General features: G+C 46.5%; 1 protein-coding gene across 4 annotated transcripts in view; it reads left to right on the top strand.

The window, feature by feature from the left end:
- Positions 1 to 12426, top strand: part of LOC124150359 (low-density lipoprotein receptor-related protein 1-like) — a 193127-nt gene that overhangs the window by 160641 nt on the left and 20060 nt on the right. For all 4 annotated transcript variants that reach the window (XM_046522356.2, XM_046522355.2, XM_046522357.2 and 1 more), the window contains 12 exons: positions 690 to 821; positions 3311 to 3445; positions 5192 to 5326; positions 5528 to 5631; positions 6087 to 6254; positions 6786 to 6976; positions 8037 to 8257; positions 8678 to 8875; positions 9383 to 9584; positions 11062 to 11175; positions 11536 to 11643; positions 12281 to 12423. In XM_046522356.2, coding sequence (XP_046378312.2) covers positions 690 to 821; positions 3311 to 3445; positions 5192 to 5326; positions 5528 to 5631; positions 6087 to 6254; positions 6786 to 6976; positions 8037 to 8257; positions 8678 to 8875; positions 9383 to 9584; positions 11062 to 11175; positions 11536 to 11643; positions 12281 to 12423 — 1851 coding nt within the window. The remainder of the gene's footprint in view (positions 1 to 689; positions 822 to 3310; positions 3446 to 5191; positions 5327 to 5527; positions 5632 to 6086; positions 6255 to 6785; positions 6977 to 8036; positions 8258 to 8677; positions 8876 to 9382; positions 9585 to 11061; positions 11176 to 11535; positions 11644 to 12280; positions 12424 to 12426) is intronic.

Below are 12426 nucleotides of genomic sequence, written 5' to 3'. Positions count from 1 at the left end.
GTATTCGATTAGCAAATCAGCAACTTAATCTGAAATTATAAACGGGCATTCCGTCAACCTAGCCAAACTCCACAATGATCATTTGCCATCACACTTTCTTGTGGAAGTATCATGGTATTTTTGAGTCCTATAAAGCTCTCGAACCCACACAACACCAGTTTGCAGGGACTAGATGAATAGTGTTTTAAAATATTTAACTTAAAGACCCATATGTGTAAAAACTAGTGGGTAACAGAAATTTGAATACCCAGATAGAATTACTGATACCCAATGAGTTTAAGATGCATGGGTAAAATACCCACAACACCAAAAGCTTATCTGGAGCTCTGTTACCATATATTCCTTTTTGAAATATCTGGTCATGCCCATGACCTCTGTTGCACCAGCGAATACATCTTTATATTTCCCAATAAACAAGCTGTCTGCTATACGTGCCCTCTTGCGCTTAATGTGCATTCTAAAGGGTAGGAACAAGGATGGATGATGTGGTCCAGTCGCCATTAGTGATGTCAAGGCACCATATCGCGAAGGGGGATACCATGTTTAAGATCGGCATCTCAGGTAGTGACCTCTGACCCCTGTCCAGGTAGTGACCTCTGTTTATGGCCCTGTCCACATAGTGACCCCTGACCCCTGGTCGGGTCGTGACCTCTGTTTCTGCCACTAAGCTGTGTGCACTCCCTGCACAGGTCCCGGGGAGCACCAGTGTCGGGAAATGGACTTCAAGTGCCACAACTCCCGCCAGTGCATTGGCCAGACCATGGTGTGTGATGGCACCCCACACTGCGAGGACAAGTCTGATGAAGACACTCGCTACTGCGGTAAGTGTGCGCTTAGAATCCATATATATTCCCACCCTTTTGTATATGCCTGACATGGCCTACCTATATATCTACACACCCTCCCTTGTATATGCCTGACATCGCCTACCTGTATATCTACACACCCTCCCTTGTATATGCCTGACATCGCCTACCTGTATATCTACACACCCTCCCTTGTATATGCCTGACATGGCCTACCTGTACATCTACACACCCTCCCTTGTATATGCCTGACATCGCCTACCTGTATATCTACACACCCTCCCTTGTATATGCCTGACATCACCTACCTGTATATCTACACACCCTCCCTTGTACATGCCTGACATGGCCTACCTGTATATCTACACACCCTCCCTTGTATATGCCTGACATCGCCTACCTGTATATCTACACACCCTCCCTTGTATATGCCTGACATCGCCTACCTGTATATCTACACACCCTCCCTTGTATATGCCTGACATCACCTACCTGTATTTCTACACACCCTCCCTTGTATATGCCTGCCATCGCCTACCTGTACATCTACACACCCTCCCTTGTATATGCCTGACATCGCCTACCTGTATATCTACACACCCTCCCTTGTATATGCCTGACATCGCCTACCTGTATATCTACACACCCTCCCTTGTATATGCCTGACATGGCCTACCTGTATATCTACACACCCTCCCTTGTATATGCCTGACATGGCCTACCTGTATATCTACACACGGTCCCTTGTATATGCCTGACATCGCCTACCTGTATATCTACACACCCTCCCTTGTATATGCCTGACATGGCCTACCTGTATATGTACACACCCTCCCTTGTATATGCCTGACATGGCCTACCTGTACATCTACACACCCTCCCTTGTATATGCCTGACATCGCCTACCTGTACATCTACACACCCTCCCTTGTATATGCCTGACATGGCCTACCTGTATATGTACACACCCTCCCTTGTATATGCCTGACATGGCCTACCTGTACATCTACACACCCTCCCTTGTATATGCCTGACATGGCCTACCTGTACATCTACACACCCTCCCTTGTATATGCCTGACATGGCCTACCTGTATATGTACACACCCTCCCTTGTATATGCCTGACATGGCCTACCTGTACATCTACACACCCTCCCTTGTATATGCCTGACATGGCCTACCTGTACATCTACACACCCTCCCTTGTATATGCCTGACATGGCCTACCTGTACATCTACACACCCTCCCTTGTATATGCCTGACATGGCCTACCTGTACATCTACACACCCTCCCTTGTATATGCCTGACATGGCCTACCTGTACATCTACACACCCTCCCTTGTATATGCCTGACATGGCCTACCTGTATATCTACACACCCTCCCTTGTATATGCCTGACATGGCCTACCTGTATATGTACACACCCTCCCTTGTATATGCCTGACATGGCCTACCTGTATATCTACACACGGTCCCTTGTATATGCCTGACATCGCCTACCTGTATATCTACACACCCTCCCTTGTATATGCCTGACATGGCCTACCTATATATCTACACACCCTCCCTTGTACATGCCTGACATGGCCTACCTGTATATCTACACACCCTCCCTTGTATATGCCTGACATGGCCTACCTGTATATCTACACACCCTCCCTTGTATATGCCTGCCATCGCCTACCTGTATATGTACACACCCTCCCTTGTATATGACTGACATGGCCTACCTGTATTTCTACACACCCTCCCTTGTATATGCCTGACATGGCCTACCTGTATATCTACACACCCTCCCTTGTACATGCCTGACATGGCCTACCTGTATATCTACACACCCTCCCTTGTATATGCCTGACATGGCCTACCTGTATATCTACACACCCTCCCTTGTATATGCCTGACATGGCCTACCTGTATATCTACACACGGTCCCTTGTATATGCCTGACATCGCCTACCTGTATATCTACACACCCTCCCTTGTACATGCCTGACATGGCCTACCTGTATATCTACACACCCTCCCATGTACATGCCTGACATCGCCTACCTGTATATCTACACACCCTCCCTTGTATATGCCTGACATGGCCTACCTGTATATCTACACACCCTCCCTTGTACATGCCTGACATGGCCTACCTGTATATCTACACACCCTCCCTTGTATATGCCTGACATGGCCTACCTGTATATCTACACACCCTCCCTTGTATATGCCTGACATGGCCTACCTGTATATCTACACACCCTCCCTTGTACATGCCTGACATGGCCTACCTGTATATATTCACACCCTCCCTTGTATATGCCTGACATGGCCTACCTGTATATATTCACACCCTCCCTTGTATATGCCTGACATGGCCTACCTGTATATGTACACACCCTCCCTTGTATATGCCTGACATGCCCTACCTGTACATCTACACACCCTCCCTTGTATATGCCTGATATACTGATCTATGTTTCTATTTTTGGGGATGTTCTGTTGACAGAGACTGTGAGGAAGAACCTGGTGTGCTCAGTGAAGAACGGAGGCTGTGAGCAGCAATGTCGCGATCTGACCAAGGGTATCAGGTGTGACTGTAAGGATGGCTTCAAGCTCAACCACGACGGCTTCCGATGTGATCGTAAGTATTGCTATCCGGTCTCAGTGTCAGGGTTTGTTCAGCACTATACTATATGTGTCATTCTGTCAGGATTGTGGAGGCTTACTTGACAATGAACTCACCTGTCTGTCATTATTTATTCCTATGTTAGACCAGATAGCCAGTCAAACGTATACTGAACAAAACAAGTTAAGGATTATGAATTATTAAAACAATTATTAAGGATTATCTTTTTAGGGGGGAGTTGATCACCTGTTGTCCCAAGTTGATCTCCTATTGTCTCAAGTTGATCTCCTATTGTCCCAAGTTGATGTCCTGTTGTTCCAAGTTGATCTCCTGTTGTCCTAAGCTGCTCTCCTGTTGTCCCAAGTTGATCTCTCTTGTCCCAAGTTGATCTCCTGTTGTCCTAAGCTGCTCTCCTATTGTCTCAAGTTGATCTCTCTCGTCCCAAGTTGATCTCCTGTTGTCCTAAGCTGCTCTCCTATTGTCCCAAGTTGATCTCTCTTGTCCCAAGTTGATCTCCTGTTGTCCTAAGCTGCTCTCCTATTGTCTCAAGTTGATCTCTCTTGTCCCAAGTTGATCTCCTGTTGTTCCAAGTTGATCTCCTGTTGTTCCAAGTTGATCTCATTGTTCCAATCTCCTGTTGTTCCAAGTTGATCTCGTTCCAATCTCCCGTTGTTCCAAATTGATCTAGTTTTTCCAATCTCCCGTTGTCCCAAGTTGATCTCATTGTTCCAATCTCCTGTTGTCCAAAGTTGATCTCATTGTTCCAATCTCCCGTTGTTTCAAGTTGATCTAGTTGTTCCAAGTTGATCTTGTTGTTCCAATCTCCTGTTGTCCCATGTTGATCTCGTTCCAATCTCCTGTTGTCCCAAGTTGATCTCGTTCCAATCTCCCGTTGTTCCAAGTTGATCTCATTGTTCCAATCTCCCGTTGTTTCAAGTTGATCTAGTTGTTCCAAGTTGATCTTGTTGTTCCAATCTTCTGTTGTCCCATGTTGATCTCGTTGTTCCAATCTCCTGTTGTCCCAAGTTGATCTCATTCCAATCTCCCATTGTTCCAAGTTGATCTTGTTGTTCCAATCTCCTGTTGTCCCATGTTGATCTCGTTCCAATCTCCTGTTGTCCCAAGTTGATCTCGTTCCAATCTCCCGTTGTTCCAAGTTGATCTCGTTGTTCCGATCTCCTGTTGTCCCAAGTTGATCTCGTTGTTCCGATCTCCTATTGTTCCAAGTTGATCTCATTGTTCCAATCTCCCGTTGTTTCAAGTTGATCTCGTTGTTCCAAGTTGATCTTGTTGTTCCAAGTTGATCTTGTTGTTCCAATCTCCTGTTGTCCCATGTTGATCTCGTTGTTCCAATCTCCTGTTGTCCCAAGTTAATCTTGTTGTTCCAATATTCTGTTGTCCCAAGTTCATCTTGTTGTTCCAATCTCCTGTTGTCCCAAGTTGATCTCGTTGTTCCGATCTCCTGTTGTCCCAAGTTGATCTCGTTGTTCCGATCTCCTGTTGTCCCAAGTTGATCTCGTTGTTCCAATCTCCTGTTGTCCAAAGTTGATCTCGTTGTTCCGATCTCCTGTTGTCCCAAGTTGATCTCGTTGTTCCGATCACCTGTTGTTCCAAGTTGATCTCGTTGTTCCGATCTCCTGTTGTTCCAAGTTGATCTCGTTCCAATCTCCCGTTGTTTCAAGTTGATCTCGTTGTTCCAAGTTGATCTCATTGTTCCAATCTCCTATTGTTCCAAGTTGATCTCGTTGTTCTGTGCGGCAGCTGTCAACCCGTGTGACCAGTGGGGCGTCTGCTCACAGAAGTGCAACTACACCATGGACGAGCGCCACCACTACTGCTGGTGTCGGGAGGGATACAGTCGCAAGTTCGGGGCAGAGGGGGCCTGTTCAGCAGATGGTGAGCTCTTACCTATACTTACCTTTACTTACCTGTGTTTATACTTACCTGTGTATGTACAGTCTGTCACACTTCATTGTGTGTGTATGTATGTTTGTATGCTGTGTCTGTTTAGTGGAGCATGAATTCTCCACTAGGGTGTGTGGTGTTTATTGTTGTTGTGACTACATCACATCGAGGGGGTTTGTTTGTTTGTTGCAGGGCCGCCACCTGTCATCTTGATTGCAGAGAAGACGGTGCTGTTGCAGAGTCCCACCCAGGTCAACCTGAACACCACTATCGACGTCAAAACCATCAACGTTACGGTGGGTCCACCACTCTGCTGCTGAAAGTGCTGGAAAGGGGGCGATCTTGAATTGAGAGGGGGGCGATCTCGACTGGGAAGGGGGGTGATCTCGACTGGGAAGGGGGGTGATCTCTACTGGGAAGGGGGTGATCTCGACTGGGAATGGAGGTGATCTCGACTGGGAAGGGGGGTGATCTCGACTGGTAAGGGGGGTGATCTCTACTCTCTATTGGGAAGGGGGGTGATCTCGACTTGGAAGGGGGGTGATCTCGGCTGGGAAGGGGGTGATCTCGACTGGGAAGGGGGTGATCTCTACCATGGAACACGATTCAGTTTTATGCACAGGGCAGGATGTTTACATCGTACCTTGTTTCCATCCCCTTGTATCAAGGGTTTGTCACTTCTGAAACATTCACTCCATGTGTTCCCCAGTGCCTGTAAACTTTTGATAACTTATTTATGTTTGTTTCACAGCTACACAATAAGAAGAAGAACAGTATTGTAGCGATGGACATCGACACAACCAAAGCTGAGTGGACTGCTTTCATCGTAACGGAGGATAAGGATGACATGGTGTTTGTTCACAAAGACGTCTTGAAGAACACCCCCAACAAACGCTCCAAGCGGGACCAGAAATCTAAGGTAGCAAGAGCTGTCTGTTTCACAGGGGGAATTTACAGTCTGTTTATTGCTAAAGAAAACAAAGGATTTTTAACTTAAAATGAAACAAAGCAAAATGACTGATTAACCCATACCAGGTGAACACTCTAAGGGCGTGGTGGGGTAGCCTAGTGGTTAAGCATTCAGTCGTCATGCCAAAGACCTGAGTTTGATCAATTGAATGGGTACAGTGTGTGAGACCCATTTCTGGTGTTCCCCCACCAGTGATATTGTTGGAATATCGCTAAAACCCGTAAAAACTATACTTACTCACTCACTTTGTTGTTGGTTGAATGTGATGTGGCAGGCTTTTTAACACTCCTGTGTACACTGTTTAGCTTGAATTACTTTTTTTTTGTAGAAAATTGTTGATTTCACAACATTCTTTAAACTGGAGAGACGTGTAGGAGTGAATGACAATATGTATATGTCCATATAAGTTTATGATTTAAAGATTATGAGGAACCTGATGTTCATGAATGTCAAGTGTTGGATCATGGCTTTTCTTCACAGGGTCCACAGCTGTGGTTTGGCCATGCAAAGATTTCAGACATATCCTTGGACTGGGTTCTGAAACGTATCTACTACATTGATTCTACAACCAAGTCCATCCAACTGCGGACGTACGATGGCAGCAACCAAATCCACATCATCGACAGCGGACTGGATCAACCCCACTCCATCGCCGTGGATCCCAACTCTGGGTACGTGGACTGTAGAAGGATGAATGTTGTTTTATACTGCAACCATCAGCAGTACAGAGAACATTTGGGAATGTAACCTATGCTTGTCTCCCTGTTGGAATCTGGGTTAGAATAGGCCCCTAGTAACCTATGCTTGTCTCCCTGTGGGAATCGGGTTAGAATAGGCCCCTAGTAACCTATGCTTGTCTCTCTGTGGGAATCGGGTTAGAATAGGCCCCTAGTAACCTATGCTTGTCTCCCAGTGGGAATCTGGGTAAGAATAGGCCCCCCCAGTAACCTGTGCTTGTCTCTCTTCGGAAATCTGGGTTAAAATAGTCCCCAGGAATCTATGCTTGTCTCCCTGTGGGAATTGGGTTAGAATTGTCCCCAGTAACCTATGCTTGTCTCCCTGTAGGAATTGGGTTAGAATAGGCCCCCAGTAACCTGTGCTTGTCTCTCTTTGGGAATCTGGGATAGAATAGGCTCCAGTAACCTGTTCTTGTCTCCCTGTGGGAATCAGGTTAGAATAGGCCCCCAGTAACCTATGCTTATCTCTCTTTGGGAATCTGGGATAGAATAGGCCCCAGTAACCTGTTCTTGTCTCCCTGTGGGAATCGGGTTAGAATAGGCCCCCAGTAACCTGTGCTTGTCTCTCTTTGGGAATCTGGGTTAAAATAGTCCCCAGGAATCTATGCTTGTCTCCCTGTGGGAATCGGGTAAAAATAGTCCCCAGTAACCTATGCTTGTCTCCCTGTGGGAATTGGGTTAGAATAGGCCCCCAGTAACCTGTGCTTGTCTCTCTTTGGGAATCTGGGATAGAATAGGCCCCCAGTAACCTGTGCTTGTCTCTCTTTGGGAATCTGGGATAGAATAGGCCCCAGTAACCTGTGCTTGTCTCTCTTTGGGAATCTGGGATAGAATAGGCCCCAGTAACCTTTGCTCGTCTCCCTGTGGGAATCTAGGCTTGAATTGGTTCCAAGGAACCTATACTTGTCGATGCAAGCTAGGAAAAGGTCCCCAATACACTGTGTGTACAGTCAACACGATTGTTCAGACCATGCTTTGTTGCTACACCTTTCAGGAAGATCTTCTGGACAGAACAAGGGGTGCGGCCAAAGATCGAGAGCGCCAACTTGGACGGAAGCAATAGGACAGTGCTGGTCAGTGACGAGCTGGACTGGCCGAACGGCATCGCGGTGGACCACGAGAACGGCTGGGTGTACTGGTGCGACACGAAGAAGAGCACGGTGGAGACGGTCAGTGTTAACGGCAAGGGAAGGACCATCGTGCAGAGGTTCAATGGTAAGGCACTAAACTGTACAGAGGTTCAATGGTAAGGCACTTAACTGTACAGAGGTTCAATGGTAAGGCACTAAACTGTACAGAGGTTCAATGGTAAGGCACTAAACTGTACAGAGGTTCAGTGGTAAGGCACTAAACTGTACAGGGGTTCAATGGTAAGGCACTAAACTGTACAGAGGTTCAATGGTAAGGCACTAAACTGTACAGGGGTTCAATGGTAAGGCACTAAACTGTACAGAGGTTCAATGGTAAGGCACTAAACTGTTTTCTTGACACATCGAGCTTCCACACTGTAATGTAACTGAAATACTGTTCAAAGCGATTTTAAACCACTCACACACTGACTGTTTCCCCTCACTGATAACAGGATGAAGAGCTTCACTTGTTCCTGGGTTTAGTTTGTGAGTTGTGTTGTTGCAGAGTCGGACCCCCCATTCAAGCTGGAGGTGTTCGAGGACTACCTGTATGTCCTAACATTCCACAAGTACCAGCTGCTCAGACTCCACAAGTTTGGGCGCACCCAAAACCACACCCCGGTTGAGCCCCAGGTTGTCTACACAGGCCTGGAACACATCAGCGCCATCGTCGTGGCCCAGGATCAGAAGATGAACAATGACTGTAAGTCTCCTCCAACCTTTGTCTGGGGTGGTCAGATAGTCTGGCGTGTCGAGTGAATGCTATGTCCCCGGTACCCAACGCTTGGTGTGAGAGCCGACTAGGTCCCCACTACCCCATGCTTGTAAGAGCTGACTAGCCCCAAGTACCCAACACTTGGTGTGAGAGCTGAGGAGGTCCCCAGGACCCCATGCTTGTAAGAGCTGACGAGGCCCCCAGTACCCAACGCTTGGTGTAAGAGCTGACGAGGTCCCCAGTACCCCATGCTTGTAAGAGCTGACTAGCCCCCAGTACCCAATGCTTGGTGTGAGAACTGACGAGGTCCCCAGTACCCCATGCTTGTAAGAGCTGACTAGCCCCCAGTACCCAACGCTTGGTGTGAGGGCTGACTAGCCCCCAGTACCCCATGCTTGTTGTAAGAGCTGTGAATGTGAATGCGTATTATCATATGGTTATGGAAGTGTGTGGTTGTGTTGCTGCTATTGGTATGTGACTGTGGCTGTGTTCCAGTGCCCAACAACTGTACCAGGGACACCCACTGCGGCAAGGCCATGTGCTTCAACGCTCCTGATTCCACCAAGGGACATTCCTGCAAATGTCCGAAGTATTCCAAGTACTTGAATGGTGGCAGATGTGACTTCGTCAAACCCTGCCAGAACTTCTGTGTGAACGGAAACTGCACAATGACGATGTACAACGAGCCTAAATGCAGGTAAGTGTCAATAGATACGTAGTTATTGTAATTATGTAGTGATTGTAGATACGTAGTGATTGTAATTATGTAGTGATCGCAGTAATTATGTAGTGATTGTAATTATGCAGTGATCGCAGTAATTATGTAGTGATTGTAATTATGTAGTGATCGCAGTAATAATGTAGTGATCGCAGTAATTATGTAGTGATTGTCAGTAATTATGTACCGGTAGTTATTGTCAGTAATCCTAAGTGCAGATAGGTTTCTGTACATCACATCACAATGTCAGTGACTTGTCAGTCGGACAGTGACTTGTCAGTCGGACAGTGACTTGTCAGTCGGACAGTGACTTGTCAGTTGGACAGTGACTTGTCAGTCGGACAGTGACTTGTCAGTCGGACAGTGACTAGTCAGTCAGACAGTGACTAGTCAGTCAGACAGTGACTAGTCAGTCAGACAGTGACTTGTCAGTCAGACAGTGACTTGTCAGTCGGACAGTGACTAGTCAGTCAGACAGTGACAAATGTCAGCAGAGTTCCAACTGATATTAGTCTTGTAGACAGTGGTGTAACTACCATATAGTGAAAATGACAAATTCCTTCAGATACTTTTTCACCTTTGTCAATGATTCCTTTAGTCAACTGGCTAGAGTAATCGCATGCCCTTGAGCACAACGGAAGCTACTTTAGTCAATGAAACGTGGCGTTTGTTTAGAGTCTGCCAGGCCGTTTCATAACGTTTCATAAGGGGATTGCAAAAATGTAGCATTTATCTCACACAGTGACAAAACGAAACATTAAATATCAGAGATATAAGTTTGGAGAAAAATAGCTATACAAGCACAGGCAACTAATATCCCGATTGTCCTCACTGAATTTCTTCACAAAGTTGCTTTTTGACACCTAATTTTGGTATCATATACTAACATTTGGATAATGATAACAGATATCCAAGTAATTTGTCCAATCATTGTTTCTGACTCAATCACTGATTGACAAGGCCGAAGCCATATTTGTTTGTAAACACTGAAAGTAGTACCTACCTGATCTTTTGTATTCTCATATTTATCCGTATATGACCCTAACCGTGTATCCTACTCTTTTTGTGATATAATAAGTTATTATCCCCCGCCACAAAGGGGAAGGGAGATATAGGAATGGGTGCTGTCCATCGGTCTGTCTGTCATGTTTCGTTTCCGGAGCAGAACACAAAAACTATGAGAGATATCTCAACCAAACTTGGCACATTGATAGGTCTAGTGGTGAACTGGTGCCTTTTAATAACTTGGGATTTTTGAAAAAATTATTTTTCGAGTTTCCATGGCAACGACTTTGACTTAGACTGACAATGGCAGTAGTATTGGAGGGGGATTTGAGTATTCCATGCTTCTTCATATGGCCTCGGGGCTGGATATGGATAAAAGACATAGTAAGCTGGCTAGATGTTATTTGAGACACACAAGACTACACATGCTGAGTGAGTGTTGTTCTCTCAGCTGCCAGGTCGGCTACACTGGGGACAAGTGCGAGGTCAACGTCTGTGACAACTACTGCGACGGCGGCGGCTCATGCAGCATGCCCAAGGACCACGACTCAAGTCCCACCTGCAGGTGAGAGGGTTGTTCACAGTAATCACTTTCAGGTATCTTCAGGTGTGTTCCAGTTTATCATTGGAATTTTCATTATTATGCAGTTTATTTTGTTTATGCAGTCGTAAGAGGTGACTAACTTGATCGGGTCGTCAGGCTCGCTGACTTGGTTGATGCATGTCATTGTATCCCAGTTACGTGGATGGATGCTCATGATGTCAATCACTTTATTGTCTGGTCCAGACTCGATTATATTCAGGCCGCAATCATATAGCTGGAATATTGCTGAGTGCGGCGTTAAACAAGAAACAAACCTGTTGGCAGTTACACCTTTGTTGTCTGTTGCACCTGTGTCATGTTCCATGTGTATGGATGTTGCAGCTGCCCCCCCGGCTATGAGGGACCCCGCTGCCGGACCTACCTGTGTGCCGGCTACTGCAAGCACGGGACCTGCCTCATCGACAAGATCACCAAGAAGGCCCTGTGCATGTGAGTTCACCACACAGGGAGACATCGGGCTGTTCCAGTGATCAGCTGTTCCTGTGATCGGCTGTTCCTGTGATCGGCTGTTCTGGTGATTGGCTGTTCTGGTGATCAGCTGTTCTGGTGGTCAGCTGTTCCTGTGATCAGCTGTTCTGGTGATCGGCTGTTCTGGTGATCGGCTGTTCTGGTGATCGGCTGTTCCTGTGATCAGCTGTTCTGGTGATCAGCTGTTCCTGTGATCGGCTGTTCTGGTGATCGGCTGTTCCTGTGATCAGCTGTTCTTGTGATCAACTGTTCTGTTGATCGGCTGTTCTGGTGATCAGCTGTTCCTGTGATCAACTGTTCTTGTGATCAGCTCATCTGGTGATCGGCTGTTCTGGTGATCAGCTGTTCCTTTGATTGGCTGTTCTGGTGATCAGCTGTTCCTGTGATCGACTATTCTTACGATGAGCAGCTGTCATAATCTGCTGTTCTTTTGATCACCTGATGTGGACAGTCAGACATCTCAATACTCAAATACAGTGTTTGATTTTTAGATAACTATATGTAGTTAGTAATATTAAGCTGCTTGCTTTGGGTGTAAAGTAACGAGACTGTAGATAATATTGACATCTGCATCCAAATGTATCCATGTCTTTGGCAGCTGTGACGTGCGCTACTCTGGCGAGAGATGCACCGAGAAGAAGAAGACGTGGTGTGGGCAGTACTGCATCAGTGGCAACTACCTGAACTGCACCACCCTGCGCAGCGGCCAACCCCAGTGTCTATGCAAGGAAGGCTTCAAAGGTA

The sequence above is a fragment of the Haliotis rufescens genome, unplaced genomic scaffold (assembly GCF_023055435.1).
Source record: "Haliotis rufescens isolate VD_foot unplaced genomic scaffold, xgHalRufe1.0.p SCAF_4, whole genome shotgun sequence".
Lineage (NCBI taxonomy): Eukaryota > Metazoa > Mollusca > Gastropoda > Lepetellida > Haliotidae > Haliotis > Haliotis rufescens.
This window is presented reverse-complemented; position numbering and strand designations above follow the sequence as displayed.